Raw genomic sequence first — 21,109 nt, forward strand, 5'->3', positions numbered from 1 at the left:
TTTATGAAAGTTTTATGAAAGTAAACATAAAAGTATCAACTAAGAAAAAATAGTTTGTTAATCTAAAGATAATAAACGTTTTTTTTTTTATAAAAAAAACTTATATATTTAAAATCCAAAACGCCGTTACATTATCTAAATCTAAACAATACTCTAATGATAACAAATAAATAAATACGCTTTACACTTTTACACGTGAACAAAATCAGATAGTGGTATTTACAAAAGCAGGTGTTTTTAAACATCAGGTATTTTTTGAATTAATTTGATTGAAAATACATCGAGGTAAAGTTTTTTAATTTGAGTTGGAATTTTGGAATCGTCAGCTTTCAAAACAAAAACTAAAGTTTTGCAATTCAATAAAAATTGTGTCGTTTTTTTATAGGCATTGTGTCGAGTTTGAACAGATTTATAATAAATTAAAAGCAAAAGGAACGCGGGAAAAACAAGTTTTTGTAAAAATGTAGTAGTTAAACTTAGTATAGGTTGTTGTTTATAGGTTGTTAAACTTTTTTTTCAATCTACTTTTCGACCAGGTTTTTTTTTAATTTTAGCTATTAATGAATTACCAAAATGATATAGTGTACTTGACTAAAGTAAGTAAGAATACTCTTTGACTCTTTATTTACATAACACATAAAAGCATCATTTTTAAATAACTAAAAGTAAAATTATGAGTTTGAACTGTTTATTGAGAAAAGTGAAATTAGTTAAGTAATAAAAACTTTTCAAGTTTTTAAATAGACATGTGACTCATTTTTGTTCGCAGGTTTTTAACAAAAGTTACGTAATGTAAAAATAAAGAAATAAAAAAACTCCTGAAAACATATATTTATGTCAAAGATTTAAAAACAGCTGTTTTGTTTTGAAAAAAAAAAAATTTACTAATAGTTTAAAATTTACTTTTGATGTACTTTATGAAATTTTTTAACCAAGTTTTCTCAATTTAAACTTTTTAGCTACTTTTTGAATTTAACAAAATATAAACTTTCAATTTTTTTTTTTCAAGTTTTAGTTTAACACTTGTGCAAAGAAGTTTCTAACAAAAGTGTATTAGTTTTTATTTAACAATACAAGACTAATTGCTTAAAATCTAAAAATAAAAACGATTTTTTACAGTTTTTTTTTTTACTTTTACAGAATAGGCAGAGAGCTAATTAACTATTAAACATTTCAAAACTTACCTAACAAAAATAACTTATTAACCAGAATACCCTGTTTAATTGTTTCTTTTATTCTATAGTGTATCATGTAAGTCTAACATATGCTACAAACTTTTTTCTTGCCGTACTGAACATATTAATTTGAATTTTTTTATGGCTAATATTTTATTTGAAAGTAGAGCATGTTTTATAGACAGATTGATTTATTGAATCTACCAAACATATGCACATTGAATAATTAAATTTTTCTCTGTTTTTACCATACACATTCACAACTCTTGTGAATAAACTATTAGCTATTTCTATAAAAAATTAATTATTTATTTACTGAACATCTAATTGAAAAAAAAAACTCAGCCACTCACTCGAGATTTTTCATTCTTTTTTGCTTACATTTTGGCAAACAAATGAATTATATGTGAGTTTAAAAATTTTTTAGCATTTTGAAACTACTACTTGAACTAAAATCTATTTTCAGGACATTAAGTAAGTTTAACGTTGTTGTAATTAGGAATTTACGTAAATTTTAGGCTAATTACTCAACTTAATGGGAAATTAAATATTTTTTAATATAGCTACGAAAACAACTGCTACCAAATTACTTAAAACAATTACACATTAATTAATTTACATACAAAACTATATCAAGTTTCAATCTTTTTTAACATTAAAATGTTTATTGATTTAATTTTTAACATTTCTAATTTCTAAGTGAAAATTAATTATGCAAAAAAAAAAGTTTTAAAAATAACAGATAACGTTTTTTATTTTACTTTTCTCTATAAAAATCGACTTAAAAAATAAGAAACTAGTTGAAAATAAATCTAGAAACTTTTTTTAAGAAAACTAAAAAAGTTTTAGCCAAATGGCTATTTACTTATATACTTCTTATACTTATATTCAGAAACCTTTAAATGTTTCAAACTTCCTTTTCAACTTTGTACGAACAAAACAACAAATTGGTTGTTGCCAGACCACTCGTTAATTAATACATAATTAAGCTGACTAAGTAGAAGTTTGTAACTTACTTAAATGATTTATCAACCTAAAGTACTTAAGCGTCGTAAATCGGCTTGAAGGTTTTTAACGTTGCTATTAACTTGGCTCAATAAGTTAAGGTGACTTAATTGGTAGTTATTTTTTAAAACTTTATTGTTTAAAACAAAATATTATGCCATGGTAGAGTACGTTTAAGTATCGTACACTTAAGCAGTATCTTAAAAGTGAGTCTGTCTTTTTAAATAACCTCAAAAACGGGTTTAAATAAATCTTCTCCGTTGTAGTTAATACAGTTTTCATTTTTTCTTTTTTGTAGTTTAATAGTTCAAACCATTTTGAGACTAAAGGAAGCGCTACCAGGATACGAAGTCAAAGTAGTAGCAAGTAGTTTAGTATATTGTGCTTTCAAAATATTTTCATTGTAGACATAGTTTGTATTTGTTTCAATAATAAAATTGGCAAAACAATAAACAAACAATTTGATAATTGTTTTGCTAGATGATGTTAAAGTGGTTAAATTGAAAATGTTTTGTTTAAAATAGCCGACAAGTTGTTAAGTCATAAATCCGCCATAAACCACTTGAGTGCTTAACTTAAACTCGAATTATTGTCATAAAATTTTTACTAAATAATAAGTATTTTTGATACAAAAAAACTATACTAAAAGCTGTTTGCGCTATACGGTTTGATTGTATAAAGCATTTAGTTTAACAATAGGTTTTAAGATTATTACTGCCTCAAAGCTTAAATCTTTCTGGATAATTTCAAAGAAAAAAATCTTAAAATATTTTTTTGAAAAATATCACGGCTAATAGTTTTTTTTCAATAGAAAAGTAGTAAGTTTTTGAAAAAACTGTTATTGTCAGTTTAAGACATACCATAACACCACTTACATTAAACTTTTAATGATAATATTGTGGATTGTTTCAAACTCAAACGTTTCATAAACAAGTTAAATTAAAAAACTACTTTGATATTCAACTTTAAAAGCTACTACCAAAAGCAAATCAGCCGAACTTGTATTCAAAAACCGCTTTTAAACAAGTAAACAAACTCATTAAAAAATCAACATTTTGAAAGCAAATATTTCCATGTACCCGTCACAAAGCAAACTTTCAGCGCCGCCTATACGAGAGCAGTGTCTTTTTTCTTTTCTTTTTTGTCACCACTCTGCTACTAAGCCTCATTCTGCTTGTAACTTGTAATGGTGGTGAAGCGAAGAACAAAAAAAAAATGGTTTGAAACCATCTTGTTTCAAACGAGCTAATTCAGTTTCGGTTTTCCTTTTATTGGTTTTTTATTTGTTGAAGCTAGTTTTAGATTTCTTTCTAGTTTTTTTTTGTACTTTTATAAAAATAAAGCGTGCTTGTTGAGGTTTTGCTTAGTTTACAGTGCTATTTATTACTTCAAATGGGTCAGTTATAAGTCAGCGTTTTTCAGTAAGCTTCTGGTATAGTTGTATATGTACTTGCAAAGTTTCTGCCTTTTAAAAATCTAAAGCAGTTTACAAGCTTTTTTGGTGCATATTTGTTCGAAAATTATTTTTTTCTGAAATTAAGTCAATATTAATAATTGCTATGTTTTAAATAATAACTTAATAAGTTATGTTTGAAATTAGCTTATTTTTCGTTAATATATTTATCTATATTTGAGGTTCTAAATTGAACAAAAATATTCCTATTTTTATTATTTTTTGAGGTTGTTTTTAATTGAACAAAAATATTCTTATTCAAATAGAAGATTCAAGATTTAAAATTTAGATTTACAATATTACAATTCAAGATTTAAATTGTAACTGAAGATCCTTTAAAGGGTTAAACTTAGTTTTGCAAATAAAAATCTTGAGTAATTAATCTTGTATGTTAATGTATTTATACTTTTTTCAATGAATTGTTTTCTAGGAAAAGTCTAGTTTTCATTCATACAGGAGCTATTGAAGTGCTTAGAAGTTTATTTTAATTGTTTTTTTAATACTATTAATAGAAGACTTAACTTGCTTACAGTTTTAGATAAGTGTACTTACTAAAATACTTGGGTTTTAGTTTAAATCAATACAGTTTTATGTTAACTAGTTTTTAGTTAAGCATTCTGATAAAATGTTCAATTTTACGTTTGTTGTATCAGTATTTATAGATTACATAGCTTTTGTTTATTCAACTTCCTAGCTTGTTTAAACACATTACAACTTAGCTTTGAATGCTTGCTTGAAAGCACTTTAAGGAAAACTTTTTGCAAAAATGTTACATCATAAAAACTGTTGCATAGTTTAAATTACTTGTAGGTTGTGCAAAGTAGCAACTATTTTTAAATTGTATTTGTTTTAGTAATATCTGCTTTCTGGGTACTTTATTACCTTTTTGTTTTTTTTTTTTTTTAATATTTGACTAGTTTATAACATGCTTAAATTTTGTTAAATTTTTTGAAAATAACTTAACTTTTTATAAAAAGCTAGATAAACGAAATTGCGTATTTTTAAGTTTATTATTTTTGCAAGTAGCTATATAAAGCATACACAGTGATAATAATTTTTTTACTACTGTAACTATTTTGAAATTCAAACAATTTGTTTAAAGTTAATAAAATTTATAATTGTATATTTTAAATAACTTTTTTTTTAATATTTTAGGTTTGTTAAGTTTATTTTGATTCCTTTAAACTTTAATAGTTAAAACTTTATCATTTTTTGTGTACATTCAGTATTTTTTACTATAACCTACTGCCATACAAAAAGATTAAACTAACCTACGATTGGTTTTTATAAAGGTTTGAAATCAACATGAGAGTCATAAAAATAACAACTAGTCTTTAATTAATTTTAAATATTAATTTTTTACAGTGCTAAACTAAATTTTTATCGGATGAAGCTGTAGTTTGTTTGTTGCTTTACAAGAAAAATAATTACTAATTTCAAGATACTAAAAATTTAAAAGGTATATTTAAAAAATGTTTCATAATTTTGCTTAGTATGTTAAGAACTGGATACTAACAGAAAAAAAATAATATTTTAATAAAAAAGTAATATCTTTGAGCTATAATTTAATACTAAAGCATAAACATTCAGCTTTATTTAAGAATTTTAGTTGTTCTATTATTATTCTAAAAAAAATTTTTAATAATTTTGCTTTATATGTTAAAACTGGATACTAACAGAAAAAAAATAATACTTTAATAAAAAAGTAATATCTTTGAGCTATAATCTAATACTAAAGCATAAACATTCAGCTTTATTTAAGAATTTTAGTTGTTCTATTATTATTCTAAAAAAAAATTTCAATAATTTTGCTTTATATGTTAAGAACTGGATACTAACAGAAAAAAAAATTAAACTTTTAATAAAAAATTAATACCTTTGAGCTATAAATTAATACTAAAGCATAAATATTCAGCTTTATTTAAGAATTTCAATTGTTCTGTAAAAAAATACTACAACAAAGTCTACTAACAATAGCTTATATTTTTGTAAATTTATTTGTGGTATATCACGCTTTTATTTTTTTCTATTATTCTCAAACTATAAGTTTACATCGTGAAAAAGTTTTTGTTTCATGACAATATTTAAGCTACTTATAATAATTTAATGCTTTTTTACTATTAACACCAAAAAATACTTTGAAACTAAAACTATTGACTTTATTTTATAAAGCCTGAAGTGGTTATAATTTATATGCATTATAAATAAAAAAATTATAACGTATAACTTCCTAAACAACATAATTAACTAATTTCAGCTCAAAAGCTAAGTAGTATTTTATCTAACAACATTACTATTCTAACAATAAAATTCTAATTTATTTTAAATATGACTTGTTGTACCTAATTATTTATAGCTACTTTAAGTGTTCTATACAAGATTAGCACTATTGCTTTTATTTTTAATAACTATTTAAATGTTATAAATCTATTGTATGCATTTATAATTTTTATTTGTTGAAAATTTTAATTTTGAACAAATAAACAAGCTTGACGCATTTTTTATCTACTTATGTGTTAGTTTTAAACATTTTAGTTATAAGTACGACAAAATTAAATTTATAGACAAGGCAGATATTTAATAATAACTTTACATAACAAGAAAAACTAGTTTTGTTTTTGTTTTCAAAATCATTTCAGATTATGTTATTCTTAACAACCATTTATAATATTCTTTTGTTTTTAGTAGTTTATAGTTTTTGAATTAATTTCAGTATTTCAATTAGAAAAAATAAATAGCTAATTTTATATTTTACATACGTTACAAACTAATACTACTTTTGTTCTATCAGCATAAAGTTGACTTAATTAGCAATTTTTTGAGCATAACAGAAATTTGAACATTACAATATTGATCGGTAATACATGTAAGATATGTTTACTTTCAACAAAAGTATAAATCTCTTGCTTTAACCTTACTTCATTTGTAAAATTGAAAATTAATCATTTTTTTCATCTCAGTCACCTAAAATGTGATAAAAAACCAAACTAAATAACTTGTAAAACTTAGTTTTAAGGTTCAGGCCTAATGAAGTTATATTTAGTATCATCGTAATTAAAAAATTTTAAACCAATTCATTAGAGCTACAACATACTTTAAATTATTTTTTTTAAGAGCTAAATATATTGAATATTTACATAAGGAATATTTACATAAAAACACTACCGTATAAAGGTTTCAACAACCACACTAATCATAAGCAAATCAGTCTAAAGTTGTTAAACATATGAAGACTTTATAATCACTTAACAAAAACTTGTCGTTGCACTGTTTTGTTTTTTGTTAAAAAGTGTTTATCTTTAGTTTGAACTAAATACCAAACAAACAACATTGAGTTTTTTAAATATTTTTATTGATGCTTTTGTTTCAATCGATATGTTTTGTTTTTAGTTTGCGAAACAATAACTTAATTTTCTTTGTTTTTTTTTATTAAACTAAATCACGCCTGAAACACTAACAATACTTTTCATACTTCTGAAACAACATTTACAGTCGTAAAGTAAAAGCTTTAGTAGCATTAATGTTTTTTAAGACAAAAGTTATTTGCTAAATGAGATGAAGTATTTTAATAAGAAATTAGTTAGTTTTATTAATTAAAAAAAAATAATTAGCAAACACTTATTTAAATTAGGCACCATATTACAGCAATTATACAAGTTCTTAAAGTATTATCTAATTAGAATTAAAACCTAAGCTTAACTAAACCTTGTACATAGCTTTATTTTTTAGTTTGAACTAAACTGAATCTCTAAAAAAAAACTTTGTTATCTTACATTACACAAAACAAGAATTTTTTACTTCATTGTATTTACACATGTCCAAACTTAAATTTCGTAAGTGAAGCATGCTTAACATTTTTTTTAAGTTTTAGTTTGCTAACTTTTAGGTGTTAGATATAAGTTCTACAGAACAAACTTTTGGTATACTATACGAAAAATTTTGTAAGTTAACTATTTATTCCAGTATGAATAAAATGACAAGTCACTGTTTTTTTTTATATACATCATTTCAGAGAAAATCAAAAATCAGCTAAACTGGTTTTCTAACAGTTCATAAAACTTTCTATTCATGACTTTTTTTAACAGTTTTATTAACTAAGCATAAAACCAATATAATTTTGTTTTACAGTGAACAGTTTAGGTTATTTCATAACTCCTTAAATGCTGAACTATGTTATGAAACGTGTGAAAATAAAATACATGTCTGTACATTGTTTTGTTTGAACTAAAGCACAAGTTTTATAAAGTTTGAAATATTTTCATAAAACACGATTGTAAAACTGAAGGTTTACTTTCGATAGCTTAAGTAATAAAATGAAAAATTCAATACAATTATTAATAAAGATGAACAAGAAATAGGGAAAAGAAAAATTTACAACCCTTAGAAAGTCTTTAAACTATATTTATCTATAATACCATTTCAAAAAAGCATTAGCTTTGTTTAAAAATTATTTATACAGTTTATAAAATGTTCTCATTTCAATAACTAGCTTTCAAAGACACAGCGTCATTATTTAAACATTACAACTAAGTTAAACTTCATACAATTTAATAAAACTGATTTCAATTATTTATGATTGAAAATGTTTATCCAATAAACAAAAGTATTTGTGTAAAATAATTGTTTTATGTTCATAATCTCGACAGTAGTAAAACTGTTTTAGTTAGTAGTAAAACAATTTGTGGTGTGTATTCAGTCTGTTGCTTGCTAAAATAGAACATTGTTTCCTGTCTTAGCAAATAAACCATAATAGTTCTAAAAATCAGGTAATAAAAAACAGTAACAAATATAATTTAAGCTAACTTAAAATTTCTTCTACATCAACAAAAAAACTTAATAAACATTTTCAAAAGATAACAAATTTTTGTATAATTTTTAAGACGTAGTTTAAACATCAGTTTATATATTTTTATGTCTTAAATACATTTTTGTGTTGAATTCAACTCTTTACTGTTTATTCAAAAATTAGAAAATTTGAGAAAAAAACTAAAAAATATATTTCAGTTTTAGACAACTAAATGCTTCAGGTATAAAATCAACAAAATTTAAAAAGGGGTTAAAAGTTTTATATCTTCATACACTAATGCCAAATTGTACATTTGTTTATCGAAGTAAAAAAACATTCTAACCAAAACAATTAGCATTAATAAAGAGAAATTAATAAGAATCAAATTAACTTACATTTTATTGGAAACTCATTGAAGCTTTCATCATTTTTTCTCTAGAGTATCAGATTTCAAACTTTTTATTTACAGAAAGTTTTGATTTTTAATTAATTAAATAAAACCAAAATGACCGCCAACAATCAGACGTGCGAGGCCAGCATCTTCGTATTGTGCGGGACGAAGGGAGTTGGAAAAAAGTCCCTGATGCGAAGATTGAAGCGCCACCTGCCAAACCATTACGTCATATTTCCCCTGCACACGTCACAAAAACCGATAAGGTAGTTTTGCTTTACTTGCGTGTGAGATTATCACTGTTTTAAACACATTAAAGTAAAAAATTCTTGTAAACATTTTAATATTTTATTACCTCTTAGAAGACGTTTTGTAGTTTTGGGTGCAAGTTAAGTGTTAAAGTTAGTTTTGGTATTTACATGAGTGCTGCATAATTTAGGAACAAGTTTGTTAGCAAATCATAAAACTTAAACTTCCAAAAAGAGTACTTTTTCGTTTTTTTTTTTAAACAGCAAACTCTTTAAATTTAACCGCTTTGAAAACCGCTTTAAAAATTACTTACACCGGTTTTTCTGTAGCGAACACAATTACAAACTGTTCTAGCGTAAAACAAGGCTAAGTCCAACTAAAACTCACCCTTAATCTTAATTATGACGTAACAGCTGTGAGCTTACGCAAGGCGAGTTCTACCACGTGACGCACACGAGGCGGGAAATGCTGGAGCTGATCGACCATGACGAGTTCATCTGCCACTGGATGGCCAACAACGAGTTTTTCGGAATCAGCTTCAACCTGCTGAGTTCCTACCTCAAGCACTCCAAGGTTTGTTTAACTTTATTAAATTTTTTCTTACGTTAAATGCATGTTATTGCAAGCACATATTGAGTAACTTTGAATAAAACTTACCTCTGCAAAAAGGTTGTAGATGCCAGGATAGAGTTTAATTAGTTCTATGGTGCCTGTTTAAACCTACTTACTTCATAGTTTAACATTCCAGGGTTTTTCTTCTTACATGGCTTAGTTTAAAATTATTTTAATTTTATTTTAATTGTATACCTAAATCTATATCAACCTGCTTAGTTTCAACCTGAGTCATTCAAGAGTTTTTTTTTGTCGATACTTTGTTAAATATTAGTCTTTACCATGATAAGGGAACATAAATATATAAACATAAACATTACTATCAAAACTATATTTTATTAAATGTGTCATATATGCTAAGTGAATGCAAATATCAGTAAGTATACAAAATACTATCAATAACACTTCTTTTTATTCACAACCTGAAAATAGAGAGGCTCTCCACTTTAGTTGTAGGCGTGTCAGGATCAGTTCAAACAGATCACCACCTGCCACAACTGCTTCACTGGCTTTTGAAAGTGAGTAGGGTTTCAAATATACAAGTCCGCGATATAACATGCTGAATGTTTTTTTTAAATTGTAAATTTTGGTAATGCTTTAATAAGACACTGTTTACTTTTGAATGCTAGTGAAACATTTATATCGGATACAATATTTAAAATACTCTTATATATTAAATTCTTTAATTCAAAATGTAAATTTAGTTTTAACAACTGTTCCTGTGTTTAACATATTCCATAAAAAATGTATTATTTTAAATAAAGTATTTATTTTAGTTACAAAATTAAGTACGAGTTTAAAGATAAGTTTTCCGTTACACAATACTATAAGCACGTAAACTTTACAACTAAAAAGTATTTTAAATAACACTTTTTATATAAAACTTTTACAATAATACAAACATTCTGTCCGCATTTATTTTATTTTGTTTAATAATTTTAACTGGTAGTTTTTCAGTGTTACACAATTTAAATAAACTTTTATCTTCGTTCATTTTAAGAATTTTGTTATTTTTGAGACTGTTACAAAGGTACATGTACAAATGTTTAACGTTTAAAATCGTGTTTATATTTTGTATGAAGATCTCTAAAAAAATATCCAGTTAAGCCAATGAGATTTAATACTTTTCTATATCTTATATTAAATTCTCGTCGAGCTCATAGTATTTACCAGATATTTTTGTGGTGGTTCATTTTTTTTTGTCTCTTTTGTTATTTAATGTATAAGACACTGTGACATTATACTATTGCATTCTTCTATGAAAAAATTAGCTAAATTTTTCACAATTGCTAGGATGATTTACCAACTTGCTAACTAGTAGAAAAAACAAGTGATTGGGTTGTGTGTATACAAACATAAAAACTTTTATGAAAAGTTTTAACTTACTGAGTGGTTTATAACAAGAAGTCTAAAAAATATTAATCTTATACAATAAGATTTTGTATAAACTAACTTCATACATATTTTATTCATTTAAAATCTTTCAAAACTTTTCATACTACTTAGATCATATTTCTAACAGTCAAATTATTTCACTCATACATTTTTATGTATTTTAAGTTAAGTGTTTGTTTTTTACTATAAGTTTATACGAACATTTTTTTTTATTCATGGCTTTATAATCATAAAGTCTGTTGTTGTTCTATTAAATCTGGAATTAATATACATAAAGATTACAAAGCTTTCGCTTTAAAAAACTTTTTGTCTAAAGTAACAACTTAAAAATCATTATATTTTAATTATTTACAATTTTGCATCAAAATAATAAACATTTTTTTTGGTTTTAGAATTACGCACTAACTAATCAATTTACTTTTTACTTGACTTCTTAATAAAAACTGTTGCTATAGTTGTTAGCTTAATCACATAATAAATCAACTAAATTACTTAAACTAAGTTTCTACTCAGCGCAGATCAATAGTTGTCTTTATTTTTTTAGAAAAAGAGTTTGTTTTAAATTTTGAAAGTTTTGGTGTAGCTATAAAGCGTATCCAGTTTAAGTTTCGTTGCTTAAGTTTGTTTTTAACTAATGTTGTTTTTTTTTCAATAATTTTAAATATGGCCGGAAATTATCCTTTGAATGAATAAAAAAAATATGTTTTCATATGTTCCGTATATATTTTAAAAAGCATTCTCCGTTCTAAGGCCATAAAATTTTTGAAAAAAAACTTAAAAAACTATTTTGGAATTTTATTATTCATTTTTTTTCTGATTAAATACAAAACAAGTTAAAAAAGTATTTAAAAATTTTCCATCAAACATTCTGTGCTTTCAGACTGTCTAAGACTTCTAGACAGTTTTTTGTAGAAGCTAATCATACATCGAACCTTGCTTAAGGTTCTCAAAATACTTAAAACTTCTAAGTCAGACACAAAATATTAGTTATAAAATCTTCATAGTAAAAATAATTTTTATGGATTTTACTCAAAACTTTATTGAACCTTTGATCATGGTCATAAATTATTAAAATGCTTGTGAAGTTGTAATATAACATTTAAATTTTATATTTTATCTTTATAACTTTCAAGTCTCTTTTGTTTATTATTTTGTTGGTTTCAACCATTTAAATTGACCGAGTAAAAATAACAAATATATTTTAATTTAAATTTATACTACTAAACTATGTACAATTACGTATTCACAATTTATTATATATTTATAGAAAACATATAACATCTACTATATATTTTCTGTATGATTTTTTTTTATACTTTCTTGGTATTTTTAGATATTAGGGTAAAAATTAGGTCATTAAAGTCGAATGATATTTGTTTTAAACATACTTTTTTTTACCATTTTTATTAAGTAAAAAAACATTTAATTAGTTTATAAACAATTTTTAAACCAACTTAAATAAATTTATGAATCTAATTAAATTAATAATTTGAGTTGAGCTAAAAAGAATTTAATTTGTATTCTACAGAACATGAACTCGAAATAATTAATTTTGTTTTCTTAAGAACAGCTGTGTCTCAGCGTTTTTAACTGAAAACGCTTAGCTCATTGTAAAGTGAATAAGCATCAAACAATCGAACTGCAATTTACCCTCTTTTTTGCAAAATCAATAAATGTCAACACAAGAAGTTGTTTTCTAGATTGCGGCAGCTGCTGCGACTTATTAGTTGTAACTAATACTTTTAGGCTGGATAACGAACACAACAAACTAATTTTTAAAGTTTAAAAAGCTGTTTTTGAGCCCAAATGTAGAAACAAGTATTGGCAACTATTTATCAACTTAATTCGTGCTTCTTTTGATCAATCTGTATTTACGAATATTCTAGCTGACTTCAGTTTAATAAAAAAATATATTTACAACAATTAAATGTCTGTTTTTAAAGGCTGATAATTTTAAAACAGATTATGGTTAAGATCTAGTTAACATTTAACATATTTTACAAACACTCAATAGTAGTATAATTGATTAATAAATTGCATTATATCTAATTTCCCTGCCATTACTTACTTTTAAGAAAATCAAACGTGAAGCAAAGTTAAAATTATTGTTTAAATTTCTAAGCTTTTTTTATAAACGGGAGTTTTAAAATTACTACTTTTTTTTGGTCCTACTACCTTTTTTTATTCATTTTTTTTTAGATTTAAGTTAATTTTTTTGATAACTAACTTTTGTGGATACCTATTTTTTATTCAATAACAACTTAAACTGATTTAATTCGCTTGAAAACAGTTTTAAGAAACTTTACCTGTAGGTGACGCAAATTTGTTATGAAATTCAATTTTTTCTTTTAACTACAATTTTATCAAAGTTTAAATTAATTGATGTATTGCAACAATTTAAAACCACTAAAAACAGAAAATAAATCAAGACTAAACTAGTTTCAAAGAAAAACAATAATTTTAAAAATCGATTTTCTTTTTCGTTAAACTATATTACACAGCTTAGAAAAAATAAAATTAAAAAACAAGCAACCTGAAAGCTAGTATCACAACGCAAGTAGAACAAATTAAAACAGTATGTAATAAAAGTAGTATAAAAAGTATATGAAAATATAAAAAATAAAAAAACGAATTAAAACAAAAATGACTTAAACTTGTTTCTAGTATTATTTTTTTATGTTTATTCTAATAAAATAATATTTTATCAACACAGGCGTGCTTCTTCGCGGTGGACGGCGTAGACGCTGTTATCAGGCTGAGGGAATCCCCCCTATCGAAACTTTTCAACTGCAACTTCGTGCACGTGTCTACCCCGCCCGACGACCCGCGGCCCACCGTTAGGAGGAGACTTTTGAGGTTTGAAGACACAATACATTTTATTTTTTCATAAAAGTTCAAGTTTTAGATCCAACATTTATTTACATGCTTTTGAATAAAACTCATACTCAACTTGAAAGCTGACGTATTAAAATAAAAAGTTCGCTAATCTGATTTTAATAAAAGTTTTTAATTTTTATACTATTTTTCACTTCTCAGATGTGGGGATTTTGCGGAAGACGACGTGGAGCGCCTTCTGGCGGAAGTCGGTAAAATTTCCCGCGTTTTCGACGAGAGCCCAGAGCTCTTCGACGCGAAGTTCACCGTGAAAGATGAAACGCTCAACAGGTAACTTTTGTTTCACATCTTTTTTCAGATGACTTGTGTTTAAATGTCTTATTATGATGTTTGTGTCAGAACTAATATCATGGCTTTGTTTTGTTAATAGATTTCCTTATTCTTAATTTTTTCATTTTCTAAATTATTATTTCTTATTTTTGACATTCAGTTCTAAATTAAAGTATTTAATTTAAAAAACATTTCGATAATATTATTTTACGGATTCGGATAATGTTGTTGATTCGGATTCGGATCCGGCCGGATCCTGATTTAAAAAAAATTCGATCCTGATCCGGCCGGATACTAGTCTAAAAATAAGAAAAAATTGAAAAAATATCCGGATCCGACTAAAACCTATTTTGAAAATACTAACTGAAAAACCGGTTGAGTCTTAAAGTTATGGATCCGTTAGGTCACTGAGTATACTTAGTTATTTTTTTTGTTTTGTAAAAAAGGTTAAAAACATATCTGAGAGTTTTAAAATGTATGCTAGATATTCTGCAGTTTATGTTAAAGAGCAAAAAAGTCTTAGGCGTATTTTAGGACAGTTTTGAAAGTTACACTAGGTTTACGAAAAAATCTTCGAAACTTACACTAGATATTAGGAAAAAATATGAATACAATACATTTTTGAAGTTCATGATTAAAAGCAAAAAAATGTCAGGCGTATCTTAGGGAAGTTTTGAAACTTGCATTAGATACTACAAGAAATTTGAGAGAATTATAGGATTCTGCCGGGTACTAGTTTTTTGGATATGGTAGGTCACTATTATTTTTTCCATTCAAATTCTTTTTAGTCGTAATGTATAGAACTCATCAACTACTCTTTGAATTTTATCCAAAATGTAAATTGTTGTAGTATATTCTAAACCAGTATATTTTTTTTTTATTATAGTGTATTTCAGCTGCTACGAGAAACTGTTGAGCTACGTCGATGACGTCACCACGCCCCTCAGCGGTGATTATGACGTCACTAAGCGAAGCGAAATAATGAAGGGAGTTTTCGAGTTCTTCAGATTCTCATAACATCTTTTTATTTGTTTTGTTTTGTTGCAGTTTTTTATTTTGTTGTAGGATCATAAAGTTGAAAACAATTTTTTTTTTTACTAAATTTTATCAACTCGTAACATTTAATAGTTGTTAGTTTATTTTATCTTTGTTTACTTTTACTTTTATTGCTTGGTCATAATATAAGTATTTGTTTATATAAACATGTTATAAAAGCGTTCAGGCGTTTTACCTGTCTCTATAAACAGAATTTTCTTTAACTTATTGTCATTATTTAATGTTAAATTCTTAAAATTTTAAGTCTTTGTATGTTTTTCATGGTCTTTATAGTTTTTCATGTTGTTAGTATGTCATTGTGTTTGTTTATTCAATTTCATAAATGCTACACTGTAAAAACTACAAACTATAAGGTTTTTATAATTTATGACTTATAAGTACATGTTTTTTGAATCTAAGAAAAAGGTAAATATTTTATTAAACTTTTTTCTATACTAAAGCATTTATACAACTTTAAAAATACTTCTAACAAGCAGCTTTTTCAATGGCATAAAAAAAACTATTAGTAATTATTGAAAATAATTTATAAACATATATTTCTGTACCCTTTTTTTATTCCAAAAATAGTTAGAGCAATTTTAAACTTCTTAGGTTAATTGCATTTTTCGTTTCAACAAAATAAAACAATATGAATTTTTCAACTATGATACTTTATAAGTTTACTACACGTAAAACTATTCATTTTGAAAGTAATCAACATAACAAACTTTAGATTTATAGTTTTTAGTATTAAAATTAGAATAATATGTAATTCATAAAACTTTTAACTAGTGGATAAATGTTGCCGAATAATCTTTTTTACGAAAGTCAAATAATTTTTTTATGATAAAAATCATCAGTCTAAAGTTTTGCCCTTAGCAATAGTAAACTCTTCCAGGGGAGATATAACAACTTTGTAAAGTACGCTGATTCAGTGTTTTTCGAAAGCCCTATGCATTGCTTTACTTGATAATAACTCCAATTATTTGAATTTGAAAAACATTATAACTTAAAATTTAATCTTAAATCTGAAAGTTTTATTTAGTAAATTAAAAAGTTTACTTTCTTTTAATAAAAAGTTTAGATAAGAACTTTTAGCCAACAAGTTATAAGATTTTGCCCAGTGCTTTTTTTTTATTGTAAAAACAGCTGATAATGCTTTTTATACTTGCAACAAGATAATATTCTACTACACTATGGTCCAACATAAAAAAATCTTAGTACTTTTAAGGTTCATCAGAACATAATTGCCATTTTCTAGGTTTTAGTAAATCTAGCTTCTATAAATAGTATTGAAATTTAACTTAAAACCGGAATTCATGAGTTTTTGACGTAATAAAGGCAAAATATTTTAAGCTTTGGAACCGGTAGAACCTAATAAGCTTCATTTATAACAACTTTGCAATCTGCACTTTAATAAGTTGGCATTAGGTCACCAAATTATGCCAAATGGCTCAAAAACAATCCAGCTTACAGTTTTGTAAGCATGTTTAACACACATGTAATCAAAATACTACAAGGCTAATTACATTTGATTTTAAAGTCTAAACTCTTTCTCTTTCGTTAATCGCTTATAAACTGACTGATTTTACTTGTAATCCTTTTAAATATACTCGATGCATAATGAAGCAAACTAGCTAAATTAGACGAATCTATCATAAGCATAACTACAGCACAAATACTTTACATAAATATTTTTTTGATTTGTACTACTCAAATGTATTCCAAATATACAGTTTAGTTAATAAAAATACGTATTTTACTACCTAAAGAACGGTTCACATCAATTAAATTTTTTAAATGTATTTTTTTAACACACTAAACTCTCAGATAAACTTTTTTTATGAAACTAAAACTTAAAATTTATTTAATCCCTTGCTCGCTACTTAACTATAAATGTCTAAGAAATCGTTTAGTTAGCACTATTGTCTGGCTGTAAATATGACAATAAAAATAACTTTATTTGATAAATTTAGTACTTTAACCTTTATTTCATTTTGTATGAGACAAATAAATAACAGTTATAAACTTACTTTTTTAACAGTGTAAATACATAAAATTATTTCAATGTTTTAAGAACAAATAAAGTATAACAACAAAGAAATTGACAAAAAACGACTGTACTTCGTTTATTTTAGTTCTTTTTACTGCAAAATAGAAAAATAAACAGCCAGTGGTTTTAATACAGAAAAAATTTTGCTTTTCTTTATTCTTTAAATTAAAATTTAATATCTCTTAGTTTTAAAATAGACTAAAAAAGAACATGTTTACTAATTTTTTGAAAGCTCGAAGTGTGTACTTAAACATTTTAACAACAACAATATTTCATGTCATCGCATTAATAAAAACAATTTTATAGAGCTTAGCTTTAAAATAAGTGGACTTTATAATTTTCTATCTACTTCACATCTTTATAAATAGAAAATAAGAACTACCAAATTAATTCGCTCGTTCTAGTTTATTAAAGATTTAAAAAAGAATGAAATGTGTGGCTTCAACATGTATCTAAATTCTAATCTAACAAATATCTTATTGCAATTTTTCACAATTTTAATTCTGCTTTAAAGCAAAATTTATAAAGTTAGTTTTTAATGAGGTTTAAAATCTTTTTGTTGTTTTGTATTCTTTTGAATGTGACCTTTTTTTTTTTGGGCCAAAAGCAAGAATGAGAAGCAGAGTAATAAAACTTTAATATGGTTTAGAAACCCATTAGGCTCTGCCACAAAGTTTATAGGTAATTTTATAAAATTATTACGATGAGTTCAAAAAATTATACTGTTTTAAAAAATTTAAACTTTCAATGCCTCTGTTTACATAAATTGTTTTAAATTGTTATTGAAATTTAGTCGGTAGTTATTTTTGAAACGTTTAGTTTGTTTGTAAGCTTTAATTTAAATAGATTTTAGCTTTTAGTTGAATCCGAAACATATTAAAAAACAATTTTATATGTTAGCTTAATATATGACTTCAATTTCTTTTTTTTTTTTTCTTTATTTAATTTACTCTATGGATAAGCTGTTTTTATAACAGACTTTGTAATTGAATAAATTCTTATTACTGTTATTGTCATGATAAAAATAAAAAGCCAGTTATTGTTCAATTGTTTTTTACAAAATAAAGTCGAAAGTATTGTTTACTTTATATTCTGAAATTTTTTATGTAGTTGAACTTAACTATCATTCTAAATTTCAAGATTAGCAAAACCTCTTATGGTGAGCTTTGTGAATGTTGAATACAAAAACTATGTCCTTACCATTTCAAGTGTAAAATTGTAAATACATAGCAATGCATAAATATATTTAAAAATTTAAGATAATTCTACAGATATAAAACTTTCTATGCAGTTGATGAAGAACTGTGGTGAACTAGTTGTAAAATTATTGTATCATTTGTAAACCAACTACACAACATTTGTCTGCAAACAGTTTGTGTAGTACTTTTTTAGCAAATATCTAAGTTGCTAAATGAAAGTATAACTTATTTCAATATATTTTTACAGTCTTTTCTCCACTCACTATTTCTTAATTTAAGTAATACACTTTTTTCTGTCTTCTAAATAATTTGTAGTTTGCAAAAAAATAATTTTAACTGGAATGTTGACCAAAAATCATAAAAATCTTGTAAATATGATCAATTCCTACATGTTCTTTTTTTAATTAAGTTTAAATAACAAGGTTGCCAAAAAATGTGTAGTCTTTGAAAACCTATTATTTGAGAAATTTAAAGAAAAACTTGGAATTTTGCACAAAAATAACTAAGAAAGCCTAGAACTGTAAACTATCTTTACATGTTAAGTCTCAAATTTTTGATTAGATACAAAAAGTCTATCAAAAACATTTTAAAAAATTATATCTTAAAAAAAAATTCATTAAAAAAACACATTCAAAGTAGCTTTACACTCTTTCTTAATATTATACTTTCTTACAGTTTTTTTTAACTTATAACAATTTATATCTAAAATAGACAAAAAACTTGTTTTTTAAAGCCTAGAAGAAATTCAAAAAGCCTGTAATAAATTTACAAAAAACCTTTTGCAATCCTGAAATAAAAAATTACTATTATGTAACCTATACACTTATAAACAATTTAGATTTTGTATATTATATAACAAAAATAAGTTACTATTGTATTATTTTTCAGCAACTTTATAGTATAAAACAAAACTTTAACCTGAATTTTTTGTCTTCTACTGAGAAAAATACAACAAAAGTTGAACATTCAAAAACTTGAAAAAATTTAAAAATTCAGTGGCCACGCAGATAAATGTCAATTCAGGGTTCGTGCGCGTCAGGCTAAATCAGTTTTTTTGAAAAAAGTTGAAAAACGTCAGGCTAAATCAGTTTTTTTGATTAAAAATTTGAGAATCTCAGTTTTTCTCAGTTCAAATGCTCGAAAAAAATTTTATTAAAAAAATATGAAATCTTTTGAAGGTCAAATTGAGATGTGAATTTATTTGTAAAAATAAATGCTTAAAACTTTTTGTTGAATCTCTAAAATAGTTTTAAAAATTTTCATTATTTTGTTTTGAGTAGATTATATACGTCATGATTATTAAAATTCATAAAAAAAATACAGTTTAAACATTATAGTTTAGTTCAACAACTTAGCTGTTTGTTTAAATTTGTTTACATCAGCTATGTTTTCAGAGCTTAGTTGGTTAAACTGTTTTAATTTTGAATTTAAAGGCTTTATGCCAAATACTTTTTAGATTAAAGCTCTTAAAAGTTTATTCATATATCTTACTGTTTGTTTAAAGTTATTAGAGATATTCACAACACCAAAACTTAGCTTTAAGATATAAGTACAAAGTTTTGTGGGAGTACAAATTTTAGGTACAATTCATTTTTCTTTACAAAAACAAAATAATAAAGATTTTTTTTAATTTAAGTGTAAGCTTTTTAAATCTGATACGACACCAACAATCACTGTATTTGTTTAGACTTTAGAGTTAAGGATTTATAATTATGTATTAATTTTAAGTATTAGTCAAAATACTATAATAAACATTTTTTACTTGTTTTAATACTCGTGTAAGCGTTTCATTTTAAATTTTAATAAAACACAACAATGCACGTCGTTCTGTAATAAATCTTCTGGTTATAATGTTTTTACTTAGTGTTTAATTAAATTGAACAACTGGGTTTAGTATTATATATTAAATTTTTGCACTAGTAATAGATAAGATATAACACTTATTTTAAAACTTATCACTGAATTGGTTATGTTAAGGGCATAGGGGAGTCATTCACCCTTTGCACATTTTAGTCTTATTTTATTGAGTTGTAACTAAGCTATGAGTTGCTTTTTGCAGATAAAAAGCTCATAATATTTTTGAGATATAGCTGGTTGAAGTCGGGAGACCACAATCAAGACCCCTCCAATACCTAAAATAACTTCTAAAGGGGATTTTCCTTACTTTGAAAAAATGTCAGGCTAAATGAAAAAAATTTCGCGCACAAACCCTGCAATTACAATAAGACCATATTATTAGATCTCATTCTGTATTGTATATTTGCTACCTGAACCCAAATTGTTGTATGCAATAAAATCAGACATGTTGGTGCCTGCCCGACCCCAACAAACTCTTGGTCCTGGACAAAGATGGTAAAAGGTATCCGTGGCATGCAACTCTATAACAGAAAAGTTTTTTTGTGCACCAGGTTATAGGACCAAATATTTTATACCTTTTTTTTATCTCAAATAACAAGTCTGCCAAAACTAAATGATGTTTAGAAGTTGCTACTTTGCAAGTTGATGTGTAACACTTTGAAAGCGTTTGATGTAGACCACAATAAATTAATACTTGCTAGCTCTGTTCATTCACACAGTACAAGGTTTTCAAA

General features: G+C 25.1%; 1 protein-coding gene across 1 annotated transcript; it reads left to right on the forward strand.

Annotated features, from left to right (window-relative positions):
• Positions 1 to 8,904: 8,904 nt before the first annotated feature.
• On the forward strand, positions 8,905 to 15,427 carry LOC145835079 (guanylate kinase-like). The gene is made up of 5 exons (XM_082942619.1): positions 8,905 to 9,076; positions 9,473 to 9,632; positions 13,780 to 13,922; positions 14,103 to 14,231; positions 15,128 to 15,427. Exons 1-5 carry the CDS (start codon positions 8,925 to 8,927, stop codon positions 15,246 to 15,248), a joined length of 705 nt encoding a protein of 234 aa, XP_082798745.1. The 5' UTR covers positions 8,905 to 8,924; the 3' UTR covers positions 15,249 to 15,427.
• The last annotated feature ends 5,682 nt before the right edge of the window (positions 15,428 to 21,109 follow it).

Source organism: Thalia democratica, chromosome 4, assembly GCF_965202585.1.
Source record: "Thalia democratica chromosome 4, ktThaDemo2.hap1.1, whole genome shotgun sequence".
In the NCBI taxonomy this organism is placed as follows: Eukaryota; Metazoa; Chordata; class Thaliacea; order Salpida; family Salpidae; genus Thalia; species Thalia democratica.

Excerpts from the sequence above, each read along its gene's own strand:
- LOC145835079 (XM_082942619.1), top strand. The coding sequence starts at position 8,925 with ATGACCGCCAACAATCAGACGTGCGAGGCCAGCATCTTCGTATTGTGC. Across the intron at positions 9,077-9,472 it reads ACGTCACAAAAACCGATAAG|CTGTGAGCTTACGCAAGGCG; the intron begins GTAGTTTTGCTT and ends ATGACGTAACAG. Across the intron at positions 9,633-13,779 it reads CCTACCTCAAGCACTCCAAG|GCGTGCTTCTTCGCGGTGGA; the intron begins GTTTGTTTAACT and ends TTATCAACACAG.